The 15,151-nt window shown below is 34.2% G+C and overlaps 1 protein-coding gene across 1 annotated transcript; it reads right to left on the bottom strand.

Moving 5' to 3' along the window:
• Position 1: 1 nt before the first annotated feature.
• On the bottom strand, positions 2 to 9,433 carry LOC105641840 (UDP-N-acetylglucosamine diphosphorylase 1). Its single transcript, XM_012226450.4, has 15 exons — positions 9,121 to 9,433; positions 8,814 to 8,868; positions 8,563 to 8,714; positions 7,189 to 7,228; positions 6,368 to 6,460; positions 6,181 to 6,293; positions 6,008 to 6,082; positions 5,332 to 5,371; positions 5,136 to 5,218; positions 4,968 to 5,045; positions 2,923 to 3,066; positions 1,615 to 1,682; positions 969 to 1,083; positions 733 to 889; positions 2 to 491 (listed from the first exon to the last, which is right to left on the bottom strand). Exons 1-15 carry the CDS (start codon positions 9,283 to 9,285, stop codon positions 394 to 396), a joined length of 1,476 nt encoding a protein of 491 aa, XP_012081840.1. The 5' UTR covers positions 9,286 to 9,433; the 3' UTR covers positions 2 to 393.
• Positions 9,434 to 15,151: the final 5,718 nt, after the last annotated feature.

The raw sequence follows: 15,151 nt of genomic DNA on the forward strand, positions 1-15,151 counted from the left end.
ATAAGAGAAAAATTAATAAAATTAAACTGATAAACATTAAATTCAATACATTTCCTATGTTCATGATATTTCACATCTTTAACGACACTGAAAAAGCCAAAATGAAAAAAACAAAATAAACAAATAATGTGACAATTACAGACATGAAATGTCCATGTTCTATACCCATTTAGGCTGTGGAAAAAAGAGACGCCATGGATATGGCAGTATAGCACACAATCTATCAAAGTGGAACTTATTGCTCCAACAATTTAGTACAAATGTACAACAAATAATAATCATACCTCCAAAGCTTTTAAACTCTTTAACATTTGCATCTTTATCGCCAACAAATCTCGTCCCAGATTTTAACTAAAGCCGCTGCACAAATCAAGAATACATTGATGGAACCAACTAGAATGAAATCTCACAAGGTGCGTGGAATGTTCTTCCACGGCATATAGCTTCTAGGTTTTCCCCAGCATAAGAGCAAAGTGGGGATACCTCCACACCTGTAACCAGACAGATAGTTTAGAATATTTTTTCATATGATACAATTCACATAGTCCAGGTCCCATCTACAGCATACAGGTTATCCTGCAGAGCAGCTTCAATGACGGGTGTTTTAGTAAAATTAAAAACTAAGCATTATTTTGACCCTCCAAATATTGACATGTGCATTCAACTTTATTTTCAAAAATTTTAAAAAAAAAAACTATGAGAAAGCAAAAAAAACATAGAACATGAAGTTACCAGTTGCATATAAGGGCACCGAATGCGTTAAGAAGCCACCTGCAGCAACTACCCAACGGGTATGTAGCCGAAGCACGAGGAGCCGAGCACTGTCCGGAGTGTCAAAATTTGAACCATTGGCATTTTTTACTGGTGCAAACTCTTCTTCACGTAATACCTGTACAATAGAACAGTTGAAATTTCAAGTATAAGAAGAGATCTAAGGGTTAAGCCAGGACAAGGGAGCATAAATTCACCTCAAAGAGAGCAGTTGAAGGAGCATATGGAAATACATCAAATATGAATTGCTCTAGTTTAAATCCCAGTGTAAATCCGTGAATTGAAGGAATTTTTTTCTCTGCAAGATGATAGCTGCATTTACAAAGTATGCACATGTTAAGATCCCCATAACTATCAAAAGTTTATACAGATGAACTCTGGAAGTGCAGGAATGTGGATGTTTGTAAGCAGAGCTCAAAATAAGTTCCACACGTTAATGAAAACTGCCGCCACCACCAATATTAATAATCAATATGATCAAGCATGCAAGAAGGTGCAGTGCACATTATTAAGCATTCTAAAAATTATAAAAAATTGAAATAATTCTTGTTGTGTCATCTATTTACTAAAGTACATTTACGACCTGAAGTGATTTAATCCTAGAACAGAGCTAGACATTACTAAAAAGATTAAAATTGGCATACTATAAAGGGCTAGCATTTTCCCAGTGGAAAAGAAACAGGTCAATGATGTTCCAATTCAAACTATGAGAAGTTATCAATGGCTAGCAGAAGTTACATTCCATACGTAAATATATAACTATATTATGGAAAGAAAAAGCATGTTAGATAGGTAATGGTGAAAACTTTATTACGTTATGATGAGAAAGAGAGAGATACTAACATGCTGTCTTTCTCAAGAGCATTTGTCACTTGATTTAAAAAATCCAAAGTAAACATGTGCAAACACACCTGAAAATCAAAAAGTTGAAAAAGTTCAAGATGACAGAACTTTAAAGGAACATAAAACAGTACCAAGTTATATATACTGAAATGTGGTGCAGTTCCAATATAAAATATAACTCGGAAGAATAAGAAAGGAAATCAAGAATATTGGTAAAAGTGGGGAAAACCATCCATTGCACAATCAATGCGGTGGTGCATTTGGTCTGGAATTTCACCCAGTTGCACCTCTCTATCTCTCCTTTTCATTTATAATCAAAGTTCATCTGCCTCCTAACGCCAAGGAAGTCAGGAAAGGTCTAGTAATATACTTCATTTCCATAATATTCAATATCAGATACACCAACCCATATGGCTTAATCCATAAATCAAATCTACTCGTACAAATTGCTTGATCAGAGGAACAGTTTGTGTTATACCAAAAATCATCGACACGCATCGTGTGCATAGTAATTTAAGGCACAAAGATCTGCTGGAGCCTAAGCGGTAGCCCCTGGGCAAAGGCGCATGCCCAAGTGAGGTGGAGGTGCAAAAATTTAAAGAAAAAAAAATTAACACACGTAATCTGACATCCATATTTTAGAATATCAAAAAAAGAAAAAAGAAAAAAAAAAAAAAAAAAGAAAAACATGGGAAAAAACACAGATAAATCAGAAAAAATAATTGGCAACATAAGGACTTAAATTTTAAGATATTGGAGTTAAGATAGAAAGGAGTAGAATTAAGGGGAAAAAAAGAAAAAGAAAAAGAAAAAGAAAATAGAAAACAAATATCGGAAGATAAATCGATAGAGACGTATCTGAATGGCCACTGGCTAGGGCTAGATTGCAGGAGGTGAGCACTAGATGGAGGACTGAAGGTTGGATCTCAAAGCACATCACCGGTTTTTGTGCGCATTCTATTTCTTCTATTTATTTATTGTATGGAAACAGATGCTAGATGGACAACTTCATATCGAAAGAAAATGATAGGTGACTTGTTTAGAGGAAAAAAATTTAGAAAAGCACGCCTTTCTTTAGGCGCAAAAAGGTGCACACCTCTACCTAGAGACAATCGCCTGAGTGAGGTTGCTCGCCTTAGGACATTTGAGGCGCGAGCCCTTGAGCCTTAAGTAAGGCGTGCCTGAAGTCAAACACGCCTTAAAACTATGATCTTATGATCAATGATTCCAAGTTTTCATCTGCAAGCAATTATGCCAGCCCAAAGAAACCAAGCAATACACAAGAAACAATGTGAGAAAAGAACATACATTGCTCCAACAAAAACGAAGGCGTCCAGTTTGCTGATTCACTTGAGAAGCTAGTGATGGATCCAACTCACTGTATTCAACAACATTGAGAGGTCCTCCTTTACCTCGCCTCACAAACACACCAACCTTTTCTTGGGGATATGCCTGTATAAAATCACTTAAACAGTTAAGCAATATAATTTCACCAAATTTCCGATGCTTACATAAATAACAGAATAACGATGTTGCCCAAAGAATAATTGAATGAAACATGGTTCAGGCCGTGCAAACCTTAATGCAATTCTAGATCATGCCGCACTAATTTGGTTGGTAATCCAATTTTCAAGAATATCAGGAGCTAAGACTTCAGTTAAATAAATTTGCTAACGTTCTGTCAATTAAAATTATGAAGCACCTTCTCAGCCAGGAGGCTAAGCAGTAAGGTTGTTGCTTTGCAATCCTAAGGGTATGGGTTCAAGTTGGGGAACAACCTCTATAAAAATGCAAGGGAAAGGTTGCGTATGATAGATTGTAAGTTGGGGAGCCTCATGCACTAGGAACTCCCTGTTTTTATGCTTGGCCAGATCAAGTTTCCATTATATAGATCCTTCAAAATGCACTTCTCTTCCCAAGCAGTCCAAATTACAAAAAAACATATTGTTTGTTTTTTAGTGTATTTGTTGTGGCCCCATTCCTATCTTCTACTATTGTTTCTAGCATGTGCAGGGGATGTTTTTTTTTTTTAAGTAGTTGGCTACAAATTAGTTGTCTTTAAGTTTTTCCAGTTCAAAGAATTAGGGTTGGTTCTGTAATTTCAATATTTGCAAAAAGTAGGAAGTAATGAGGCCAATGAATTTTCTTTTTGTGTTGTTTATATATTAGTCTTTCCTATTTTATCTTTGTTTGTTCTTCTATAGTCAAAATATCATAGCACATCTTATACATATAACACTATAACCACTAGAATTAGGAGGCTGATTAAAGTAAGAACCAAATATAATTTATTAGAGTCTTGCAGAGAGCACAAAGAATTTTCAACAACCCTTTTGGAGGGTTTGATTTCTTAGGAACCCTAAGGTGTGATTGTCTCTTAATGTTTAATTTTCCTTATTAGGGCGTTTGATTGCTAGAAACGGGGAAAATGGGTTGAAAAAGTTGGATTCCGATGTTTGGTTGGTACTATCCCAGGAAACTTGAATTTCTGGGCATTTAGGCCCCATCCCTACTTTCCATGTATATGGGAGAGTATTTTCCCATCGTAAATGTTGGGCTAATTGGATTACTATAGAAAATAAGACATTCTAAAATATTATAATGTCATTCATTGTCACAATTATGTTACTTTCCTGGGAAACTTTTATTGTCATTCAAACACAACAATTTAACTTTCCTATAACGTGTTCCTGGAATTCTATTGTTCTAGAGAAGTATTTTTTCGCATGGAAGTTAAATCCCAATAACTAAATGCCACCTATATTAAATGCTTTCCGATTTGGATTCTCTTAGTTGCAGAATTCAGCCTTGAAGTTATTAGCAAAAATATCCCTTCTAATCTTCAATTGAATCATAAAGTCATTGTGTATTATCCACCAGAAAAAACCAAGACTTCTTCTCCTAAACCCTAGACAAGCTACCCACCCTGTCTGGTGTTCCTAAGCTCCTAACTATTTCCCCTCTCCAAATTTCATGAATGCCTGAAGGTCTGCCACCTGTTGGTTCAGGTGTATTCTTCTGGAGAGATTATGAAGAAGGTTATCATGACGAAATTGATGAACATGATCTTAACAACAATTTTGGAACAAGTGATTTTTTAATATTCCAGAATGTTCTTTTTGAGATTGTTTCAGTAGCACACTTGCACAACTGCAACATATTGAATGAATCATAACATTACCAGATATCGGAAGCAAGGGCACTAGGATGTCATTTTGCTAAATAAACTTCTTTTCCATTTTTTATGAGGGCCTACATTAATTTTAAGTAAGTTTGTTTATCGAGTTGCCTATGGAAGAAAATTTCTGTAAAATTGAGGTTTTCAAATGAGTTCAAATACAAAGGATAGTTACCTTACGGACCACCTTTGCAGCAGCAGCTACGCCTTTATCAATGAAATATCCCAAAAAAGTTGGATCAGCTACACGAACCTGCTTTCAAGACCCTAATCAGTACATTTTAATTTAGAGAACTTCCAGAAATTTGGAAATTGATGAAACCTAAAGGAAAAAAGCTCTCACCAACGCATTATCAACTCCATAGCAATCCACATATTTAACCCCTCTTGAGGCCATATCTTCTAATAATTTTGAATATTTCAGAGCTGAAAACAATTAGGGATCAAACAAAAGCAGTAAGTCACCAAGAAGTGATGGGAAAGAAGGAACTTGGGTAAGCAGTAACCAAACATGTTGCACTACATTTTGAGAAAGCTACCTGCATATACTCCTCCATTTCCATCTGGAGCCTTAGACACCTGATTAGAAAATCAAACTCATGACAGTGATTTCCATGAAAGCTATGCAAGCCAAGGAAACGATGAAAAGAAATATTCATATGTTCCAGAAACAAACACAATGACCAAACAAAAAAAAACAAAGAAAAAAGCAACTAATTGTGATGTTGGCTCAGAAGCCCATCCAATTACAGACTATTTTACACTTATGAGGAGCCTTAGTCTCCCAGTGAGGATTCTGAGCTTTGGACCAGAGCAACATTGGTTCTGTACTTTAAAAAGACGTTCAATAGGGAAGATGAGTTCTGGGGCTTAAAAGCTCTAGTCCTCTTGACCTGTAACTTATGTGGCATATTTGAACAAAATTACCAAAAACAGAAGCAGGAACTCAAAATAAGGATATGGCATCAATTTATCCTATCAAAGGCAAGATTATCTAGTCAAACTTTCAAGCATCCAAGCACTCTAGTTCTCACACTTGTTTGATAAGTAAATGTACTATAGTTTGCATTTTCTAAAATGAATGATCAAAGAATTGGGTTAAAAGCCAAGTTATTGGCAGATTAGGATTGGAAGGGACGTAGTAAGGATTAGCTCAACAAAAACTTTGATGCTGTTACTACTGTAAGTTAGCTTCTTTTAAAAATGAAGCCATACTCTGAATGGAGTCTCCATGATAAATCTGCCATCTTTCGAGACGCTAGGTATGGTGCCTTGCTGGAAGAAGGTGACCTGCATTAAATAAATGTCTTCCAAGGTAAGCCAGAGCTGAAAAGAAATAATTTATAGCAAAGTTTTGAAAGATAAATGAAGAAATTAAGCTTTCTTACTTGATCAGACTCGAGCCCAAAGAACTTATGACTTTCAAAAAATTTGCGTGTAGCTTCATCAGTGAATGGACTGGTCATTATGTACCAATGTATAGATGCTGAACCACCAGAACCTATTCGTGGTAAAGCATTAGCATAGCATGCCAAATTAGTACAAATATTCAGAACCTAGAGAATTGAAATCTACCTTCACTCGCAGCTTGAGCAGCTAGCCTTTGGACACACAGAATTCGTTCGGCTTGAAGTTGGAAAAGGGACTTGCCAGATGGAAGTCCAATATCTGAAATGAATATTAGTATAAAAAATAAAACCATGGTGGCATTATTACATAGACATTGTAATAAAATCACCAAAATTCCTAATTTTAGATATATGTGGCTAGTGTCAAGCAGTGCTGTAAAATTCTTATCATGTTAGATGAAAGTTAACCATATAGACTATAGATACAAAACATGCATTTTATGTGCATATGATCCAAAAGAAGATTTTAATGTTGACACAGTCAAAAGAAGAAGAACGATAGATATTTATTTCTATTCCTTTGATTCAAAGAACTTGTTTAATTTGAAAATGTTAAATAAACAATTGGGGCATAAATAAAAAAAGTACATGCAACCTTGACATAGATTTATTTATTTTGTAAAGGAAAGAATACAAAACACATGCTAAATTTTCAAAGAAAAATCTAAAGTCAAGCCACTTCTCAATTGAGATTCTGTCTAGAGGTACTTCATATCATGGCCACTAATTCTCATTCAGCTTCCAGACCCATCATTGGAATACATCTGACCATGCAGGTATGAAATGACTTCATTCTCTCCGATGCATTTTCCAAATATGTCAGTTTGAACTCTCTATTTGTCCAATTGTTAAGTTACATTACAAATTAGATGAAAGTCAGGCTAAAATTCTAAATTGAAAAACCCATTACATGAGAAATAGTAGTAAAAAAAATCCAGAATCACAGCAGATGGCTTTTCAAATTAAATTAACATGATTATTACTCACTAAAGCATCCTTTCGGATCTGAACTCCCAAGCCTTGTTCCCTGCATATTTCAGTGACAGAAAAATACATAAAAAGAATAAGTCAAATATGAGCTAGAAACAGGTACAAGTATTTAGTGAGCATAAAGGTGAAATTGCAAAGGAAACAACAGATAAAGTGCACACGTCAAAGCAAGTAATCTGCAGCAGCGATGCAAGACACATTACTCAAAGAGTTACTTTTGAAATTCAGAATAGCAGAGTATTTAGTATAATGCGAGAAAAAAGTTAAGAGGGGTATAGCTTTTGCTTTTGGTGAATTCAGGCCTCAGTAAAGGAACAGTGGAAACTGGTTGTCTCTACAATTTCCCAAGGGGAACCCCACAGTCAAGGCTTGGAATTTCATTAGGAAGTCAGGCTCAAATCCTAAGGAATGCTTTTGTAAGGAACATGAGAAGAGAAAGGGTTATCACCCGGTGTCTAGCTCACTAGTGGATAACAACACAATGAGCGAAAAAAAAAAAAAAAAAAATTCAAATATCAGTTTTAACTTTTTTACTAGGTGAAGGTGAAATAACTCTAAAAGCTAGCCAATTCATGTTTAAGAGAAGCTAGTGCGCATTTTAATAAAAGTTCAATGCAATTTACTGAGTAACAGTCCCAGCAAATCATGGTAAATTAAAATTGGATACTTTTAAGTAGATAGTCTCAGTGTGGTCTGCCAGAAAATATTAAGCTCTGATCTGCTAAACATAATTACATAAACATATCAAAGGTATTTATGCAAGCACGTATGCATGTGTTTGTGTATGTGTAATAATTATTTAATGAAAAGTAAACACACAAAGCATCTTTAGGATAAGTAATAATTATTTTAAAAAAAAAAATTGACTCCTTACTTTTATTAGTTAAACATATCCATCAGCATAATATCAAAAGTGGAGATCCTAAAAAGCACCATCATATCAACCAACAAGAGAGAGAAACCCAATGTTGAAATTTATACAAATCGATTAATAAAGTAAAACAGTAACAATTCATTGAACCATTTACACCCCAGATCTAAAATTATCGACAAAACAAATAACTATAATCAAAATTGTTTCTGGTGGACATCATACCAATAAAGTAGCAACACACCAAAAGTATAGCAAGAAAGATAAATATTCGTCAAGCAACCACCCAGCTAAATAACATTATTGAGTTATTAATACTTTTTAACTAGAATCATGAACTACTAATACTTTTTTAAGTTCAAGTATAAAAATCGAACAAAAAGTAAAAGCAATCAGCAAGTAAACTACAACACATCAAGAAACATAAAGAGTTCAACACTACTAATTACCAAAAAGAATAAAGTAGAATCCAAAAAGGAAAAGAAAAACAAAAGAAGTACCTGGCCACCGGATAAAAGCAAAACAGCTAACTTCCCATCAGAGATCGCTTTCAACCCCATTTTCCACCACCTCTCTCTGTCTTCCAACGTCCTCTCCTCCACCGTCGATACACTATTCTCCGGCACCGGTTCTATGGCGGCAACTGGTAGTCCTGAAATTGATATCAACTCGGTCATTAAAATAAAGCACAAATCACCATGATTAAACAGAATGGAACTCGTGCATGCATCCTAGATAGAAAGAGATAAACCTTGAGAACGAAGTGAACATCGAATTATTCGATCCAGCCTTGGAAGATCTAAGCTCTGCCAAGGAAAAACACAAACGTTAATCATTTGTCATTGCCTGAAAACGCCAAAAGGAATTCGAATTCTGTCGTTGTTAACCAAACTTCAATTGACGAATTAGAATTCTGTCGTTTTAACCAAACTTCAATTAATTCACTAATCAGATCGTTAATTAAAAAATTCAAAATTCACTAAACTCTCTTTTCTATCAGTTCAGTTGCTATAGAAATTTCAAAGAGAGGGAGGGAGATCCAGGAGAGGTGAATTGACCTCGATATCCTTAACGAGAAAGTCTCGCTCGTCAGGAGAAAGCTCATCCCAAAGGGCAAAAGCGTCTTCTTGGCCATAATCTTTAAGCCTCTCGAGTAAAGCTTGTGGAGGTGGTGGCGATGGTGGTAATGGCGATGATGCATTATTCTCAACTGGTTCCCTCATTTTCTTCACTTTCCCTCTCTAAATCTGAAGAGAATTGTCACACACACTCTCTCTCTTAGATCTCTGCTATGGGTTTTACAGTTGTTGGTTAAGCTTATAGAGACTGAGAGAGAGAGGGAAGGAAGGAAAAACAGTAGCGAGGAAGACAAGAATCAATCAGTGCGTAGAGTAACCACCTACTTGAGGTTGCAATGACGGAATTAGCCCTGAGTGGAGGATATTATTGCTGAATGATGCCACTTGAGTGTATTTTCCAAACTAAGAATAATATACGGACTGTTGTACGTATTGCGCGCCTCAATGCTATAAACTCAAATGTGTGACCCCATTTAAAAGTACACGCGCTTGCCCACCGACGCGATCTTCAGCATTTTTTCAAACAGATTTTCTAGAATGCTTGAAGGAAATTTAAATTATAGTAACTAATTCTATTTTACTAGTAATATTTGATCTTTTTACAAAAATTAAAAAATGACTGAAAATTTTTCATATTTTTTAAAAATATATAGTAAAATATCTAAATTGTTCTATTAAAATTAAAAACTTCAAATTAATTTTACTACAAAATACTTATATAATATATATATAAAGTTGAAAAAAAATAATTAATATACTCTCAATATATTAAATGATCACTTAAAGTGGAACAAAGTAAAATTAATATTTCTTGTTATTAAAGTGAAATAGAGGGAGTAGAAAATTATCATATTATAGACTAATAGTTTTAATTTTTTTTCTTTTTTTTAAAACCATGAGATGCTTATATATTATTGAAATTGAAAAGTTCTATATTAAAATGAAAAATGGAGGGTTGTTACTCTACTCCGCCAAACTAATCATAGAAACAATTATCCTAAATAATAATTGAGTAGATTGATTTGCTGATTTTTTGAAAATACTAACTGATAATGCAGGATTTTCAACTAATAATTGTTTATAATCAAAAATTAAAAAGCCAAAATAAGAAGTATCTAATTTCACCTTACTTAAAACTTATATAGTAAATAAGCAATCATATTCAACGATGATATTCAGAAAATGAAACTTTTCTTTTAACTAGCTCATAGCGTCCCTTATACCAATTTTTTCTACTAGCAAAGAACTCCAAACACCTGCAAGACTCAACATTTCTATCACCTGCGCAACTGCCAATGTGGTCTCTAATAATCAATCCAAGACTAACAGCTCTTGTTTCTTTCACTGTATATGCAGTGTTGACATTTTTATTTGAGTTGATCCATAGTTGGATGTTTCCATTTAATCACAAATTCAACATTAACAACTAAAGAGAACACTTACTTGGAATGTTAAGCTTGCTGCCAAGCTGCTAAATACCCCTGAGCTTGCCTTATTTCTCCACACATTATTTTTTATTCATCCAAATCTCTCATGCAATTGTTAGCACCTTGGCCTTCTGCTTTTTATCCCAATACTGCCACATCAAGCTTAACCATTCAGCAAAACTTCCTACCGCACCAGACATTGTTGTAAATGTAGTGTATTTCAAAAGATCCCACATTACTTATTTGAGAGCTTTTAAAGTTGTTTATTTATAGGTGCTTGTTATTGGGGTATTGAAAGGTGCAGTGCAAACTAATGGATTTGTCCCCATGCGCTCGAGATACTGGCGAGGCCCAATTCAAGTAATATTTTATTACTTTTTTTATTTCAAAAATATTTTAATTTTAATAAAAAATTTCAAACTATTATATTATCTTTATGTTTTATCTTTTGAGCAAGTATTTTTCCTAAATCACCTTCACTTGATTTCATGCAACATTCACTCTGATAACCTGATTGGTTATAAACGTTCATCAGGCTTTTACAAAACTATTCTTGTACTTTCATTTTTTATTATGACTATATGTAGAAACCTTTTTGCTGGATAATTGTATCGATTCATTGCCAGTTCTTATTTACTTGAAAATTATAATCAATTCAGGATAACCAGTTAAATCATGGGAGGATTTTCGCTTTAATTTTCTCTTTTACCTTGTGTAGTGAAATAATCCTTTTAGGACAGTGCTATTTTGCACGTCTCAGGTCTCGAAATAATGTCAAACCGCTAATGTTCTTGGTAAAGGAAAAGTTCTTCTCAAACTCATATTTGGCAAAATCCTAGCTCTTAATGAAATTCTTTATGTGCCTAATATTAGAGCAAATTTGATTTATGTGTCACTGTTAGGAAAGTTTGGGGTTAAAGTGTCACTTGAATATGATAAAATTGTGATGATAAAGAATAATATTTTTATGGGCAAAAGATATTGTAATCAGGGACTCTTTGTACTTAATATTTCTCAAATTATGAATGGAAATCCTAGTTCTTTTGCATACTTGATTCTTCCTTTGATTCATCGCATGCTAGACTAGAACATGTGAATTTTCCTTATATTAAAAAATGCAACATGTTGGTTTAATTTCTTGTTTAAGTAATCCTGGAAGAGTAAATGTGAAATTTGTATTGAAACAAAATTGACTAAGAAATCACATCCTTCTGAAAATAGGGAAACTAAGTTGCTTAATCTTACTCTCACTAATTTATGGGATTTAAAGCAAACTATGACTAGAGGTGGCAAAAAATACTATATAACATTTATAAATGACTTTTCTAGATACATTAAAATATATTTGCTTGGACATATAGATGAGGCTTTTAACATGTTTTTTACTATATAAGACTGAAGTAGAAAATAAGTTAAGTAAAAAGATTAAAAGAGTAAGGTCAGATAGATGTGGAGAATATTTTTCTTTTAATGATTATTGTGAAAAGAAGGAATTATTCATGAAATTACTCTGCCTTATTCACATACATGAATCTACTGGAGTAATAGGAAGAAAAAAAAAATAGAACTTTGAAAGAAATAATGAATGCTTTGCTTGTTAGATCTTGTGTACCAAATAATTTGTGTGGTGAAGTATTACTTTCTGTATGTCATTTACAAAATCATATTCCTCATAATAAAATTGCAAGACACCATATGAATTATATAAATGCTATAAGCCACACCTTAGTTATTTAAAAGTATGGAGGTGTCTTGCTAAGGTAATGATTCCTGATCCTAAGAAAAGAAAGATTGGCTCTAAAACATCTGATTATATGTTTATTAGTTATGCTGAACACAATGCTGCATATAAATTTCTTATTTTGAAGAGTGATGTACTTGATTACAACACTATAATTGAAACAAAAAATATTGAAGTTTTTGAAAATATTTTCCATTGAAATTGATAATATCTCTCATGAACCTGAACAACTTGTTTTTGAAAATTTTAATGAGGATTTGAGAAGAAGCAAAAGACAAAGGAAAGAAATTTCATTTGGAAATGATTTTTATACTTATCTGGTTGAAAATGATCCTTTAACTTATACTGATGCTATTGTTAAATAATCTTTAATATAGCCCAGATCTATTGTTCATAGAATTTGTTTGATAGAAATAGACAATAAGCAGAAGCGTAACTTGATCCATAACAGCAGATCTATGTTATGGGTTACCTCATTGCGGCAATCCGATTCTCACTGTAACAGCAGATCTATGTTTCTTCCTTTGGCCTTTTGTCCGTAAGTTTTCTCTCAATGGTCAGAGAATAATCAACAGCTACGGGAGTTTCTTTTATGAGCTTTCTCAAACAAGCTATCACCGTATCTGTTCGAGGTAGCCGTCACACTCTCTATTTTGTTTTCTTTTTTGTGTTCACCCTAAGTTGTTGATTCCTTTTACTTTTATAAGGTAGAGGAATGGTATTAAAACCCTAACTAACTCTTATCCATTAAACCCAATAACCATCATCTTGGGCCACCTTAATTAGAACCAGCCCTTTTGCCACATATAGATTATTAAATAATCTAACAATCTCCCACTTGGCCCATGTGCATTTCTTGGGTCTATCATGTTTACCTTAATTAGAATTAAGATGATCGGATTATGGCGGTCACAAGTCATTAATCGACATGATTCCTTCCATATATCATAGAACACTTCTATTCATAAACTTTAATGGAGAAACTATTCAACAAACAATACATTGTCACAATCAAATGTTATTGTTATCTCACTCAAACCATTATTGTATACATCTATAATGTGGATAACACATAAATAAGCAAAAACACATCTTTAATTGAATTCCCAAGTATCACAATAATATGAGCAAAATAACCATATGTATATATATATATATATATATATATATATATATATATATATATATATATATATATATATATATATATATATACACAAGTCTGAACATCATGCTAATAAGGACTTATCTATAATGCCCATTCTATCAACATGGTTAGTGAAAATTTTGGGCGGTAAGCCTTTAGTTAGCGGATCCGCTATCATCAGATCAGTACCGCTATGCTCAATTGACACTTTGTGTTTTTGCACTTCTTCTTTCACAGATAGGTACTTTAAATCCATGTGCTTTGCACCCTTAGAGTACCTATCATTCTTAGAGAAGAAGACAGCTGCAGAATTATCACAGTAAATTCTCAACCGTCTAGCTATACTGTCGACAATGTCTAGACCTGAGACAAAGTTCAGCAACCACAATGCATGAACAGTGGCCTCAAAGCATGCCACAAATTCAGCCTCCATTGTGGAAGTAGCAATGACAGACTGCTTTCCACTTTTCCATGATACTGCTCCCCCAGCTAGAAGAAACAAGTAGCCAAATGTAGATTTTCTCGAATCTACACAACCGGCATAGTCTGAATCCGAGTATCCCACCACTTCTAGATGTTTGGACTTTCTATAAGTGAGTATATGATCCTTAGTGCCTTGTAAATACCTAAGTACTTTCTTTGCAGCTTTCCAATGGTCCATCCCGGGATTACTTTGATATCGCCCTAACATTCCTACGACGAAACTAATATCCGATCAAGTACATGTCTGAACATGCATTAAGCTCCCAACCACTGACGTATATGGAATAGACTCCATCTCTTTATGATCCAAATCATTTTTAGGACATTGCATTTCGCTGAACCTATCCCCTTTCTGAATTGGAACTATTCCTGCGGAGCATTTTTCCATTCTGAATCTCTCTAATACCTTATCAATGTAAGCTCTTTGAGACAATCCTAACAGTCCTTGTGATCTATCACAGAATATTTCTATTCCAATCACAAAGGATGCCTCTCCCATATCTTTCATTTCAAAGTTCTTAGAGAGAAAACCCTTTACATCATGCAACAACCCAACATCATTTGCAACAAGAAGAATGTCATCAACATATAGGACTAACATAATGAGTTTGCTCCTACTGACCTTCATATAAATACACCGATCAACAGGTTTTCTATAAAACCATATGAAGTGATGGTATTATTGAACTTAAGACACCATTGACGGAAAGCTTGCTTCAGTCCATATTTTGACTTCTTTAACTTATACACCAATTTTCCTTTCCTGTAACCACAAACCCCTCTGGTTGGTCCATTTATACTTCCTCCTCTAAGTCACCATTAAGAAAGGCTGTCTTTACATCCATTTGGTGAAGCTCTAGATCATAATGAGCCACCAAAGCCAAAATAATTCTTAAAGAGTCCTTTTTGGAAACAGGAGAAAAGGTCTCTTTATAATCAATGCCATCCTTCTGAGTGTAACCTTTAGCAACAAGTTTGGCCTTATATCTTTCAATGTTGCCCTTAGAGTCTCGTTTGGTCTTGAAAACCCATTTACAACCAACTTGTTTTGACCCCTCAGGCAACTCGACTAAATCCCAGACTTGATTATCACTCATTGATTGCATTTCTTCCTTCATGGCATTAAACCACTTTTTAGAATTATCACATTCCATGGCTTTCTAGAAAGAGACTAGATCCTGTTGATGCGTGTCTTTATGCCCCCGCCTGATC

Source organism: Jatropha curcas, chromosome 10, assembly GCF_041381405.1.
Source record: "Jatropha curcas cultivar XTBG-Jc1 chromosome 10, XTBG_Jcur_1.0, whole genome shotgun sequence".
In the NCBI taxonomy this organism is placed as follows: domain Eukaryota; kingdom Viridiplantae; phylum Streptophyta; class Magnoliopsida; order Malpighiales; family Euphorbiaceae; genus Jatropha; species Jatropha curcas.

Coding starts and splice junctions, on each gene's coding strand:
- LOC105641840 (XM_012226450.4), bottom strand. CDS start 9,285: ATGAGGGAACCAGTTGAGAATAATGCATCATCGCCATTACCACCATCG. Junction 7,229..8,562: donor TGCTTTTATCCGGTGGCCAG/GTACTTCTTTTG, acceptor TGAAATATGCAG/GGAACAAGGCTTGGGAGTTC. Junction 1,683..2,922: donor TTCGTTTTTGTTGGAGCAAT/GTATGTTCTTTT, acceptor TTTGATTTTCAG/GTGTGTTTGCACATGTTTAC.